The sequence below is a fragment of the Centruroides sculpturatus genome, unplaced genomic scaffold, assembly GCF_000671375.1.
Source record: "Centruroides sculpturatus isolate CEXI.00-Female unplaced genomic scaffold, Cexi_2.0 scaffold390, whole genome shotgun sequence".
Lineage (NCBI taxonomy): Eukaryota > Metazoa > Arthropoda > Arachnida > Scorpiones > Buthidae > Centruroides > Centruroides sculpturatus.
In genome coordinates, this window is record NW_019384599.1 from 395,458 (window position 1) to 411,003 (window position 15,546).

The 15,546-nt window shown below is 30.2% G+C and overlaps 1 protein-coding gene across 2 annotated transcripts in view; it reads left to right on the forward strand.

The window, feature by feature from the left end:
- The window catches only part of LOC111624945, a 50,866-nt gene extending 37,108 nt beyond the window's left edge, over nt 1–13,758 (forward strand). For both annotated transcript variants that reach the window (XM_023367940.1, XM_023367939.1), the window contains 9 exons: nt 4,376–4,540; nt 5,895–5,995; nt 6,182–6,352; nt 8,403–8,579; nt 8,653–8,881; nt 11,433–11,682; nt 11,822–12,012; nt 12,091–12,540; nt 12,622–13,758. In XM_023367940.1, the coding sequence (XP_023223708.1) occupies nt 4,376–4,540; nt 5,895–5,995; nt 6,182–6,352; nt 8,403–8,579; nt 8,653–8,881; nt 11,433–11,682; nt 11,822–12,012; nt 12,091–12,540; nt 12,622–12,812 (1,925 nt within the window). In that variant the 3' untranslated portion in view covers nt 12,813–13,758. The remainder of the gene's footprint in view (nt 1–4,375; nt 4,541–5,894; nt 5,996–6,181; nt 6,353–8,402; nt 8,580–8,652; nt 8,882–11,432; nt 11,683–11,821; nt 12,013–12,090; nt 12,541–12,621) is intronic.
- Nucleotides 13,759–15,546: the final 1,788 nt, after the last annotated feature.

Sequence of the window (15,546 nt, forward strand, 5' to 3'; positions counted from 1 at the left end):
TTATCACTTGCTACATTGATAGTCCCCTTCGTTGGTATCGCTACCTTGATGTGGTTCAAAGGAAAATGAAATGGCTCAGGTCCAGACTACAAGCCAGATCATAGTGATTGGAAGGTTGTAGCAGATGCAATGCAGAAGGCAAGGGGAAACCACTGCATTACCCTCCCGAATATAAATACAAATACCATGAACTTGACAAAACAAATTATGGCCCTTAGTCTCTGTCAGACCTCAAATGGTCGGAGTGCTAAGAATCTGTGGAAAGACCAATATTGGTACTTGAAATGTGAGGAGTCTATATCAAAAAGGTAAGCTACTTAATGCCATAAAGGAGATGAAAGAATACAATCTTGACATTCTTGGAATTAGCAAAGTGAGATGGATTAATTCTGGTAAAATAAAAGTCAGAAACCATACTGTTTGTCATTCAGGAGTTAACACACACAGTAATGGAGTGGCTGTTATAGTGAATGAAAAATTTACTAACACAGTGGAGGGGTTCAGAGCACACTCTGACAGAGTAATAGCTGTGAAACTCAACATGAAACGCTTTAAGCTTAATACAGTTCATGTGTCTACAATGAATGCAAATGACCAAGACATAGAATAATTTTTTGAAGAAATAGTGGTTTCCAGTGCATTTTCTAAGTCACAAGAAATCACCATTATAATGAATGCAAAAGTGGGTAAGGGTAGAGAGTTGGAGATTGTAGGACCATTTGGTTTAGGGGAAAGGAGTGAAAGAGGAGACAGACTAGTGGAATTTTGTAGTAAATACAATCTTTCAATAGCAAATACCTGGTGTGATTAACCAAAAAGAAGACTATACACATGGAAAGTGCCTTCTGATAACACTGATAACATAATCAGAAATCAAATAGACTACATCATGGTTAACCTAAAATTCAAGAACCTGACCACTAAAACCAAACTTACCCATGCGTGGATTGCAGCTCTGACCACAACTTGTTAGTAAGCAATCTCAATTTAAAACTAAAAATAACTAAGAAAAAAAGCCCTAAACAAAAAACATTAGATATGAATGTTCCCATCTTTGTGTGCTTACTGGATTATGAAAAAGCATTCGATAAGATACAGCACGACAAATTACTTGAAATACTTTGCAATATAGGACTAGACAGAAGAGACATTAAGATCATGAAAGATGCATATTGGAATCAGAAAACAAAGGTTAGATTGTAAAATGAAGAATTGGAATGGATTGAAGTGAAAAGAGGGGTTAGATAGGGCTGTGTACTTTCACCAATCCTATATACAAGGTCTGTTCAAAAAGTATCGGACCTTTGGTCGGCAAAAATAAATTTATTGACTTTGAGGTACAAAACTATAATCCCCTTCAAAGTGGTCTCCTTGGTAATGTATATACTTCTCCCAGCGTTCCTGCCATTGCTGGAAACACTGCTAGAACGCATCTTTTGGAATGGCCATCAGCCGGTCCGTCGCATTCCGCACGATGTCTTCTCTCGACTAAAATCGGGTTTCTTTTAGCGGCATTTTCAGCTTGGGAAATAGCCAAAGGTCCCACGGAGCCATGTGGGGAGAGTACGGAGCATGACGAACCACAGGAGTATTGTGTTTGGCGACGAAAGCCCGAAACAGATGCGCAGAATGGGCGGATGCGTTATCACGATGGAGCTGCCAAGTTTTGATCGACCACAGATCCGGTCGTTTGCGTCGCACTGTATCGGAAAGACGACGAAGGACCTCCTGGTAGTACTCCTTTGCGATGGTTTGGCCTTGTGGTGCGTACTCACGACACACCACCCCACGAGAGTCGAAAAAACTGTCAACATGACCTTTGATATTGCTGCGGACCTGCCGCGCTTTTTTTGGCCTCGAGGATCGTCCCCGAAAGCCTGCTGAATCTTGCGAATGGTTTACACTCGGGTATCGCCAAGGTTTTTGGCAAAATTTGATGTAATATCGCTGCTCACGTTGTTCAGTCATTTTCCAGCTTAGTGGAATCCGACGAGAGCGCACTACATGACCTCACTCATAGGCCGATTGCCAACGACTGACGCTTCCTGCAGGCGGGAAAAAATTCAGGGCTGTGCATGACTGTCCCCTCCACAACTCCACCGAAGGAGGTCTCTCGCGCATCATTCTTTTACGCGAAAAAAACAAAGGTCCGATACTTTTTGAACAGACCTTGTAATATGTATGCTGAGTACATAATGCAGGAGGCTTTGGAAGACCGAACAGAAGGTGTAAAGATTAATGGAATAATCATCAACAATCTCAGATATGTGGATGATACAGTCATTCTCGCTGCATCAGAAAAAGAATTACAAATATTGTTAAACAAACTAGTATCAAAAAGTTAAGAAATGGGACTCACAATAAATACAAAGAAGACTATGACAATGTACTGTACATAAGTAAAGATAGGCACACAATAAAGCTGAAATGCAGAAGGGAAAACCTAGAATAAGTAGATAGCTTCTGCTACTTAGGAAAAAGATTTTATTCAAACAGCAATTTAACAAAGGAAATTAGAAGCTGAATTGGATAGGCAAAAGACAAGTTTAACCAGATGAAAAACATTTTGTGTGAAAAGAAATTAAAGCTTCAATTAAGACTAAAAATGCTAAAATGCTACAATTGGCCCATTTTGCTTTACGGATGTGAGACATAGTCACTATGGAAAGATATGGAGAGGAAAATTGAGGCTTTTGAGATGTGGGCAATTAGAAGAATGTTGAAGATCAAGTGGACAAGCATGACCACTAATGAAAGAGTTTTACAGATGGCAGATACAAAAAGAGAATTAGTAAATATTATTAAGAAGAGAGAACTAGCATACTGTGGACACACATTGAGAGAAGAGAAATATGAAATCCCCAAACTCACATTAGAAGGCAAAATTGATGGAAAAAGATCAAGGGGAAGAAAATAGGGCTGGATGGATGACATCAAGGAATGGATGGGAATGGATACGGACAAAATTATTCATAAAAGTTACAAAAGAGAACAGTGGTATTTGCTGGCTGCCAACCTCCCTTAGGAGAAGGCACAAACAGAAGAAGACAATGATAGTAAAAACTCTGATACAATGATACAATTATTGGGATGTGTTAATGCAACCTGTTGCTGACTGATGCATGAGCCACATGTTGAAGAACTAGGAGTGCTTGCTTGCTACTTGTGTTACCTACAGATCCTCCCTATGCTCCAGAATGGTTTGTCCACATTAGCTAATTGGTGGCATTTCCATTGTCATCACTATCTCAGTCAATCCTTTTATGAGGAACTGCAAGTGCCAACCAAACATGAAGTGTTTCCTTTTCTTGCCATAAAAGAGCTCTGGGTAGTGGCCAAGAAGAAGAAAATAACAGTACTAGCATTTAGCAAAAGAAAAGAAAAAATGACAAAGCACAGAAACAAATAAATTTAGAAATGAAGTTAGAAACTTTTAAAGATATTGGTAATGCAATGAAACAAATAGAAGTTGCAACAAAGTATTGCTTTGCTCAGTTAACTTCAGCAACATTTTTAAAGAAACAGAAGGAAATCAAATGCAGTGTAGTGGATGGAAATATGGATCCTTCTCGAAAACGTCTGAAGATACACCAATTGCGATGATGTCAACAATGCAACATTCTGTTGGTTTATTGAGATGTGGGCACAGAATGTACCAATAAATGGGCTACTCTTGTGCCAAAAAGCAACACATTTTGCAAAGATGATTGGGCACATGGATTTTAAAGCTATCAACAAACTAGAGAATTTAAAGATCAACTGATCGCTTCAAAGACATGGCATTATCTTCAAATTTGCCTCGGGAAGAAAAATCATTGCCACTTGAAGAAACAAATTTTTGGTGTGAAAAAAAAAATGAAAGAAATCCTTGAAAGGTATCAACCTGACCAGTATCTTAGAATTATTTCTCAAATGGAAACAATTCACAATTCCTGGAATTAAAAATGAACAACTGGTTGCTCTTGATGCAGTTCATTCAGCATTTGTAAACAATAGCTTGAAAAAATAAGCCAAAGCAAAATAACAAATTTTATAAAGACAATATAAAGTTCAAAACAATGTAATACAATTTCCTGATTAATTCAGAACAAATCAGAGAGCATCATTTAAACCTTAGTGATTAATATTTAAACTAATCTTTACTTTCTTAATGATCTCAGTTCTTAAATTTTAAGACATTACTATGACAATATCACCAGTATAACAATACCATATTCCCAGTCCCCAAAATTTCATTGTAGTGAAATTCAACTGTATTAAAGTACTTTGATAAATGTTATTTTTGTAATTATAAATTTAGAAAACTTTTTTTAATAAAAATTTACTTAAAGTTTTATAAGTGAGAAAAGTAAATTGGAATATTTATTTCTTGTAGATGGAACAAGGGAAAAAAAGAAGAGACCAAGAAAGATTCTGAAGATGTCAAGTGACAGTGAGGATTTTAGTTCTGATAAAGAAGAAGCAACTGCAAATAATAATAAAGTTATAAGAGATTCACCAGAATACAAAGATGATTCTGAGAATAATTCAGTTAAAATTTGTAAGTGCAAATTATGTAAAATTGTTTTAAAATATCAATAGTAATTTTGAATCCTATTGTACACAGCACTTTTTTCTCATTTTTTTTTCCTCAGCACATCTAAATTTTAGTGTATTTACTGAAATACTCTATAATTTAAAATGTGCATAGGCTATCTTCAATTACTTTCTGACATAATTCTATCAAAATCATCATACTGTTCACAATTTAGTTTCTACAATATCGTAGAATCTTAATAATTGGAGTAGTTGAAAATTTGTGTTGTAGAGGAGAATATCTGTTAGAAACTAATGATTTTCATTCAGCAGTTTCTCTGTACACTACTTTTGTTTCTCTTAAATATAGAAATAATATTTTGCAACTCAAACACCAACTATATACTGTATTCATTCGGACACAAGAGAAATTTGCCTTGTGTCCGAGTGAATACACTATATAGTTGGTGTTCAAGTTGCAAAACAATTACCGGCACAATTTCATAAGTACTAAATAGAAAAACTAGATTAATCTCCAGAAAAATTTTTAGTTTTTGTTTTGATATTTGTTTTTTATAAATCTAGCAAACTTTTTATGTATTCTACAGTTGCTATTATACATTTATTTCAGAAGGTTTTTCTGAAAATTTTTGTTGTTTTAATTAAAATTTTTGGCATGACTTTTTATATCTTTACTGTCTTTCTCACTTGCATGATTAGTCATTATGGTAAATTTGCTACTATTTGAGAATTAAATTGGTTTATATTAACTATAAATGAAACTCACTGTCAAAAACATAAATCTTCATATTTATAATTTGGAAGAATGGAATTGGTCAGGATATCTTGTTTTTCAGTCTAGAGTGGGTTATGATCTTTGAAAGAAAGCCTGGACCATTTCTATGTTGTTTTTGTAGTCACAGTACACATTCAGACAATCCTTTGTTCATTTGTGAGAATGGAAACTTCATAGAAACATGTTTCCTGTTGAGACTTTTGTTGACACAAAACTCCAAGAAATACCACTGATTTTCCCAATATATTGTCAATAATGTATCAACAATCTTTGAGAATGGCTTCACAGATTTTGTTTACATTTTTAACCATTTAGTTTGTTGAAGCACAATCAGAATATCGAGCATCTTTAACCAATGTTTCACTTCTAAAAAATTTCCAAACTCTTTTAGACTTGATCCATAACTTTATCCTCAAAGGTGTGTGTTTTAAGCTGCTGTTTTGTCCAACAAAAACTTTTATCATCAATTTAAACTGAATATTTAAATTATTATTATTATTATTATTATTATTATTGTAGATTATACAAATTTGAAGCTTATTACATCAATAGAATTGTTTCTGACTTCTATATTATTTTTCAGATCAAGAGGACATTGTAGCTTTAGAAGAATTTTACTATGCGCTTAAAAATTCAAGCAAAAAGTTACTAAAGGCAGAATATAAAGGAAATTTTCAGTTCAAGGTAAATTTAATTTAATTATATAATTATTCTCAAAGGTTTCTTAAGGTAAAAATTTTTATTTTTAATTACTTTTTGGATAATGTGAAATAATAAATTGTTGCAATTTTATTTATCATTTATTTACAGTGTTTGAATAAATTCCTATTGCTAACCTATATTTTATAAGTATAAAATGCTTATTTTTAGTGCCTTATATGCAAGAAAATAGTAGAAAATAATATTAAAGTGATGAAACATATAAATGCACACATTGATAATCAGCGGCAGTGTAAACCAGCTTTAAGTGACCTTACCCAGTGCAAGTACTGCTTTCGAGATTTTGACACACCATTTAGTATGCAATGCCATATAGAATCTGTAAGTTTTTATTTATTATAATTAAATTAATTAAAAGTCCTGTAAAATAGCAAAAAATAATTATTATGTTGTTAAGTATACATTTTCCATTGTTAACTTATGAATTATCATATGTTTGTGATTAAATATTCCATAATAATGTTATAATTGTGTTATAGAACAAGACAATATATAAAATAATCTGATTTACTTAATAACACAAAATCATATTACTGTGTTTTTTCAATTTCTTTTTTAGACTTCTTTTGTCTCCAAAATTGGAGTGTGTATTAGAATCTTAGAATCTGGCACAAAGTTGACTTAATGCAGCTTCATTCACGGTGATTAATCCACAAATACTTCATAAATTTAGAAAACTAAATAATGTATTTTTCAATTTTTGATGTAAACAGCCACATTTATTATGAATGACAAAGACAAGGATATCATCCAATATATTTTATTACAATTCTTAAAGCCTGAAATGTATATGCATTTCAGGTTTTAGCCCCTGTTCAGTATATGCTACACTGATACAATAAACCAAATCAACAACAATATAAAATAAAAGAAACATTCAAACCTCTACATACCATATTTAGTAAAATTTTTATATATAAAATGTTTTTATAACTGATATAAACATAAATAAATGTCAATCCTGTTTAAAAAATTATTTAACTATCTTAAAGTACTCCAGATCATTCTTTACCTAAATCAACAATAGACACAACTGACTGTTACAAAGCTCCTAACATACATTATTTAGTTATTTAAATTTATGAAGTATTTGCGGATTAAACCATAGTTTATGGGATTTAATGCTCATTCATGTTGTTTATTCTTTGCTCCTCTCAGCAGTTTGTGTGTGTTGTCATCAGTACTTGATAATGGATTCAGTCATAAATGAATATATTCAGAAATGTGGACATCATATAGCACTGTGAACATGGCAACAAATGTTTGTCAAAAATGTGTTTATTGTTGTTTAGGTATATTCTTTAATGTATGTTCTTTTTATAACTTTACTAGCAGACCCCACCATGCGTTGTTGTGGCTCAAAATGTATCTATTATAAATGTATAACACTTCCTCCATGGGGGAAATTTTTTGAAAAATCCCTTCTTAGTGTACATTCTCTTGACATACTCTATTAAAATGCAATAAAAAATGCAAAAAACCACATCTAAAATAATATAAATCAGGGCTGTGGAGTCGGAGTTGGTAGATTTTTATGTGACTCCACAGCCCTGGTATAAATAAAAGCAGAGTTCTTCACAGTAAGCTTTAATCCTATCCATCTCCCCCCAGTGGGGGAATTTTGACACGTATATTATATAAAAACATGTGCGTATTCAAATGCAACGTTGTGTCAAAATTTTAAAGGAATTGGTAGGAACAAACGAACATTACATTTTTATTTATATAGGTAGATAGAAGATGATCTGCTTTAGTTCATCCTCACAGAAAAGCAAACTTAGGTTGTTATACTCATTGAGTTAGCTCATCTGTTAGACATAAAAGCCTTAATCCTAGATGATATCTTTTCATTTATGTGAATGTTTAATGGAATAATATACAGCCTATGTCCACCCTGGAGGTCCATTCTAAATATTAGTGAAAGAATTTTTGAAATTGGATGAGTAGTTTCGGAGATTACCTCCTACATCCAAACTTACAAACTTTACCTCTTTATAAAATTAGTGTAGATTTAGCTGCATGTTTGGTGCTATAATGCATACAATACATTTGTAAACTAGTGTTTTTGGATTTTGACATAGGAAAACTAAGTTATGCATTAGAATAAAGAAAACACAATACTAGTCAAAAAGTGAGTATTAGTTTCTGTAATTGTTTTCCACAAAGAAGAAGAAAAATCAAATTTTTCTTTGAATCAAATAGGTTTGAGCCTTGATTCTAAGATAAAAATAAAGTAAAGACTGACTTCTGTTTCTTCCCTACATACTAAATATATAAATGCAGTTATAACATTATTATTGAAAATTAAAAATATAACATGTAGAAAGAGTTATTGTATTGCATACAGCTAGAAATTATTTTTAATTTTTAGGTGCATTTGAAGAAAGATTCATTAGTTTGTCGAATCTGCAATCAAGAATTTGCTCAGTTTAGAAAATTATCAGTTCATATGAAGAATTTTCATGTTAAGTCTGAAATGCCATACCACTGTCATGTTTGCCGTTATCGTTCATCATTTCATCAAGATGTTATTGAGCATTTTCATGAGGTGACATGTTTAAAATATATTAATTTAATTGTTTAAAATTCTGTAACTTATGATTATTATTATTTGATTTCAGACTCATTATGGAACAGATAAAGTACTTTGTCACTATTGCCTAAAAGTTTTTCACATAAAATTTTCTAATGTTGGATTAGGATTCATTCAAAATTATTTCTACCATCTACATAAACATCAATTAAAATCTGCAACAAAAAAATGCACAAGTTGCTGCCTAATTTTTCTCAGTATTCAGGAGTTACGAGAACACAGAACACGTGATCACGTCTCATATAGTGAACAGAAAGGTATTTTAATTTTTTTTATTTCAATGAAACAGTTAAAAACATATATAGGTAACTCTTGATATGTGTGGATCATTGGTTCTGCAAGTATATTATATAGATTGAAACCACATATGTCAATGTTAACAATCAATGAGAGAGAGAATAATTTGTTAATTAGGTCATTAAAAAGTTACCTGTAATCATAATTTTTACACTTATATTTGTTTAGGTTAAGTAAAAACATAGAAAATGAAGAAATAAAATTAAAAAAATACATATTTATTGAAGAATTATTAATTAAATATTTTATATAAAGTACAGTGTATTTGTACAAAAAAATTAAAATTTTTAATTGATCTTTAATTTTATTTTTGAGAGAGTTTAGACTAACTGCTACAGTAATCCAAAAAAGAAAATATGACAAAAATTTTACACTCCTCAAAAGTGAAATTGCAACACTAAGAAGGAATTGGTGTATCTGTGCAAAAAATTGGTCAGCCAAAGAAGCTAATTGAACTGTTGAAAGTGAAATTGATGTAATTTTTTCTAAAAAAACTACATTGTTGCTGACTTTCAGTTCCCGACAGCATTATTTACATATTATAAAGAAATATTAACTGTATGTTACTTAGCCACAGGTAAAAGCACATAACAATAAATCCATAGTAATTTTTAGATCTAAATTTCTCAATAATCACCACTTACACTTTCAATAGAGCATATATAAATGATGAGAGTTCTGTAGTGAAGGAACAAGTGCCACTTTGCTGAACAGTCTTTAAATAGGGATAGGCATACATTTAGTTTATATATTTGAAGCAGGGAGGTTACATACTGTTATCAGAATATAGTCACATTCCAGCCAAGGAATCCATATGATACAACAGCTTCCTATCCCACAATATCTTGAACAGTTTCGAGGCCACTTGGACACAGCTTAAAATGCTGTTTCTCAAAACACTATCAACCATCTCATCATCAGCATGCCACAATGTTTACTGAGAATATATGTGAAAACTCATAGCTCTCCTTCTCCTGTCTTGTTTTTGTGCATTTCCACATTTACACCTAACAGTTGTATCTTGAAAATTGCATTCGTATCTTTCCATTCTTCTTGGTGTTGTGATTTCAGTTTTGATCAGTGTAAAAACAAAAGAATATATTTGTGAAATGTTGTCTATACTGTTGCTGCTTTCTGTTATTCTTTGTAGAGTTTTCTGTAAACGCTGAAGAATTAAAACAGAAATGTTTACAGAAATTACACTGAATGTGGAAATAGAAATTAAACTATCCAAATAACAGCACTGTATTAATAAAACTAAGCTTTACTATATTTTGCTAATTAACAGTGAGTGGAAATGGGAAGAATGGTTTGGTTTAGTGTGCTAGCTTTGAAGTGTTGGAAAAGTTCAATATGGCCAAGTCAATAATATTTATATAGCTAATTTTTTTAAATATATATACAGTTAACATTCAATGTATGTGGTTATAATTAGTGCGAGTCTGTTATGAGGAAAAAATATTGCCAACTATTGACATGGCATTTCCTCATAACAGACTTGCACTAATTATAACCACATACATTGAGTGTTAACTGTATATATATAAAAAAAAAATTAGCTATATAAATAAATGTATAAATATTATCATAAAAATTTTTTTATGAATTGAAATTCTTATTTATGTGAACAGTTTAAAATATTTAGTTTTAAAATAGGATTGCTAAAGGTCTTTTTTTTTTATGTTGACGTGAACAGGTTTGGAGAAAAATAGTCTGTTACCCAATAACTGAATTGACTTACTAAATATATTTAGTTTCTGGTATCTGTCAATTGGCAGGATTTCATAGCAAAATATGCTTAAAGATCAATTGAAAAATAAGAAAATTCTCTGAAAATAGGTGGTTCTACATATGAAAAAGTTTAATTTTGACACATGAAATCGTTTGAGAGAGATACAGGGTGTCCCAAAAGTTTGGATCTATAATCATAGATGTATTTGAGCATTCATTATAATAAAACTTTAAATTTGAATATCTTGGACACTTGTTTAATGTTCTTGTATTCAGCATAAACACATTTCTTATTGTAGTAGAAGTGATTTTCTTACGTGTAGAGGAGATTACCTCCTTTAGTGCAATTATTATTACCACTCAATATTTTTTTTTGGGATTATCTGGAGACTTAAGAGGCCTGTTGGTAGTTTCAAAGCCATCTTGGATCTCAAATGAAAAAAAAAATTATTTTCATAAAGAGGAAAAAAATGTCTATGGTCCAGATTTTTGGGACACACTGTATATATGTATATAGTATCATTGAAGCTATCAAAAATATATATTAAATAATTACTTTTTATAAATATATTTTTATGTAGATATATCTCATACTGCTAAATTAGTTGATTAATTTTAATAAATTACAAATTAAATCAGATGTTATTCAACAAGTTATTTACTGAATTTCTCTTATATGAATTATAAAGCTATTTTTGTTGCTTAATCAAACCGATTTTTATAAGATAAAATATTTAATTATAATTTAGTCTTTTAAAATGCTATTTTAATTTTACTTAGGAGTAAAACCGTTCAAATCAAATTTTGTGGTGCCAGTGGCTGAAAAGTTAGAAGAAAAATCAAATAAGTCTTATCCTGCCAGTGTCGTAACAAGTACAAAATGTGAGATAACAGCAGAAAATCCTCCTAATCCACCTAATCCTCCTAAACCATCAAATACTAAAATAAGTTCATCTAATATAGAAAGCTTGAATATGCCGTCTTATAAATGTTGCGAATGTGGTCGTCCCATGACTCTCAGACATTTCGGGTAAGTTTCAGTAAATTTTGATTATGAAGTATTCTTACTTGTTGCTCTATTAATTCAAATTGTATAGTAATGATTAGAAAGTATGCAGTTATTTACTGATATGTAAATATGATGATGATGCTTTATTTAATTTTATTAGGAGATTTCTAAGTTGTGGAAGTTGTCATTATTCGACTAATTGTTGTAAAGCTTTTGTTGACCATATGATAATGAAGCATTCAAAATTGAAAAGGACTGGAAAAAATATGGCAATGGATCTGAAACCTATTGTATTGAAGTATCCTGTGAACTGCGCATGTGGATATTCATCCACTGATGGAAATGTGATAGGTATGTAAATTATATCTGAAATTTTAATGAATACTACTATTTTTAAATTAATTTTATTATTTGAATTTTTTTCATCAGCAACACATTTGGTAAATTGTAAAAAAAGAAGTTGCCATATTTCAAATTCTTCGAAAAGTATGATAACGGTGATTAAACAAGTAGCCGATGGATTTTGGCATATTGATAAAAGTCCTAAAGAAAGAAAATTACCAATTTCACCTGCAAAATCTATTCAAAATGAAAAACTTTTGGATGTATCCGAAACAAAAGGAAATGCAAAGTTAGTTACTGAGAGTGAAATTAAAGAAAAAACTTCCAATAAACATTGTACACTAACAATGAAATCAGTTCTGCTAAACAAAGCTGATACTCAGAATAAAGAAAAACAAATTTATCCAAAATTAGGTAATGATTTTAACATTAAGATTGCTGAAGTGACATCTTCAGCATTAAAACCAATAACCAGCAAAGCAAATCAAATAAATCCATGTAATGCTGTTCATAACAAATTGAATACCGAATTAAAAGGTTTGTATCATTTTTATTAATTTATATCAAGTACTTTTAATGTTTACAAATAATTAACATGGTTTTCTATATTATTTGTAGAAAGTGACGACAGTCCTAGCATGTTGAATGCTTTAGGACTTGTTCGACGTTCCATATCCAACACTTCAGATATCGTCGAAACTCCTAAAGACGTATCAGAAGATACTAAATTAGATTCACTGTACTGTGAAGTAGAAGAACCTAATGCCATTATGAATTCTTGGGAAGAAATTGAAATTGTGGATGATTAACTTTTATAAAATATAAACTGTGATATGGCCAAATAATATGTAGAAAAGAATTATAAATTTAGAAATTTTTATGCAAAATTGATCGACAAATAGAAAATTATTTACTATATAATCTTTTGATATAGAAACATTTAACTTACAAGTTAAAAATTGATAACATTTACAATAAAGATTCATAAAAAATATACTGTTGTATTAAATATGGCATTTCATTTCATTAAGAAAAATTCATTTTGACTTTTGTTATTTTGAAGTCCGATGCTGTTTCATTGTATAAAGTTTATTTTCCCTAGCAAACAATTTTTAAAATTGAAATTTTTTTTGATAATAAATTTGTTGCAGAATATCTGAAGACAGAAGTTAAGTAAAGAATTAAATTTGTTGAATGTTAAAAACTAGACTATAAAGTAAGTTTTGCCTTGCACTTAAACTTTATATATAAATTATATTGTATGTAAAGTGTTTTTTACACATTGTATCAATGTATCTCTTAAAATAGATGAATATAATTTCAAAAAATTATAGTAATGTTTTTCAGTATATGAGCAGGCTCATATCAGTTAGTTATTTCTTAACAATTCTCTATTGTCTTGCAATTTCCAGATGAATTGCTTGAGATTAACGAACAAGAAGTCATATAATAATACAGAGAAAGTAAGTCTCTTTTGTCATTGTTTATAAAGTATTTTTCATTGTCATTTTCCGTTATTTGTTCTTATGCATTTACACATACAATTCATTGAAAAATATACTCTTCATAATATTCAGACAATTTATTACTAATATGTGTACATTTTTTTTATTTTTAAAGTTTGTAAATGTTGTAAGTATACCAAGTAAAATGGTCATTTGTACAAAATTTCTGATTTTATTGATTTTCTTTTTTCCTATTATCCATGTACACTTTGTGATATATGTCAACTACTGCAATAAAGTTTTTAATTATTCTTGGAAAAATTTATTTCAGTTATACAAAAATTAATTTATTTAATTTTATAAGAATACTTTGAGCATTCTGAATGTAAATTTACAATGTAATACACGTATAGAAGTTCATGGAAGATTGAAATGCAGTTTTGTAGTTATACTAGAATTTTTTGAGATTCGATGCAGATATGTTTTTAAGAGGAGTAGTGCAAAAGATTGTGAAAATTTATAAAAAGAAAATACAGATTTTATATAGAAATTTGTTGTGTAAAGTAATACTTTTGATATATGATATTCTTGGATATTTACCAGTTCATAGCTATAGGTTTAGAACGTGATGATAATAATTAGCTAAACACAGTTACAATTATTAATTTTTAAATTACAGTCAGAACTCAGTTTTTGAACGCCTTCCTTTTTAAACATTTTAGTTCATTAACAGAATTTCAAACTCATTATTGCACTGGTTGCGGTACGATAACTCGGTTGTCAAACAAGCTTCTCAGCCAGAGAAGATTAGAGATTAAACAGATTAGAGAGAGAGAGATGGTCAACACTCTATACGACTTATGTTAAAGAAAGTCTAACGGCTGACCAATCAATGACAGGACTACCGATTCAGAAATTAGTGGGGCCTTGATTGCTTTGCATCATTAAATGTTGTGATACAAATCATTAATGATGATTCTATTTAAATTAGATTTAAATGTGTATATACAGAAAAGACAGTATTTCCATTTTTTGGTATGCCTCACAGTTGAATCTAAATCAAAATTAATTAATAAAAACTGCATTAATTGCCATTCACATAATATAAATGTCATCCAAGAATTTGTGTTTAAATATGCTTAAGTTAAATTAAATAATAAAAATTTATTAATATTATATTATATATATATTGCATTTGTAGACCTTTTTTTTTGCAGGAGATACAGCTAAACAGGTAAAAAAAAAACAGACTGTTTTAGGAGTTAGTAACAGATTAATCCATTTTATATTGTTTTTTATGGGAACATTTGGTTTTCGAACAACTTTTAGGAATAAATTATGTTCAAAAATTGAGTTTTACTGTATTTTAATGTGAGTGATTTTTAAATTTATTATTATTAATTTTTTGGATTACAATACCATCTTGTCTTATTATGGGCATGTAAATAGGCTGATTTGCATTTGTATTTGCATACCCATTACAGGGAGCAAGAATAAATTAGACCTAAAAATGGTCCTCACTTTCTCAATATCCATCGAAATCACATATTGACCGTATCTAAAAGTAAACAAAACCTGAGGCAAATCATGCGATTGTCCCCGTTTCAACTTCTGGTAGAACGTTGGACGTTGTGTTGTCAGTGTTGGTTAATAGTCGATGCAAACTGGTATTGCTAAAATACATTAACAGCGTTTTGTAAGTTGAACAATAGACAAACTCTTCATATTAAAAAATACAATAGAAGTAGTGATAAACGTTTTATTTGTTTATTTATTATTTGATGAGTGTGTGTTGCATGACAAGTAAACTGCATGTAAAAAATTAATATCACCACATTTTTAAAGCAGAGAAAATGAATTACGAAAATTGTTTTTCGGCTTTCTTTAAATCACTATATTGTCTCAAAATTATTATAAGATATATTATTGTTTATACATAAAACTAAAGTTAATTCGACTTTCTTTTCATTTCTTTGATGCTATTTTTAGAGGAGAAAGTGCAACATTCCTCTCTTATTTTTGCATACAAAATAATTTTGAAATATATTATATATATATATATATATATATATATATATAACCTATTGTTTAAAGAGAT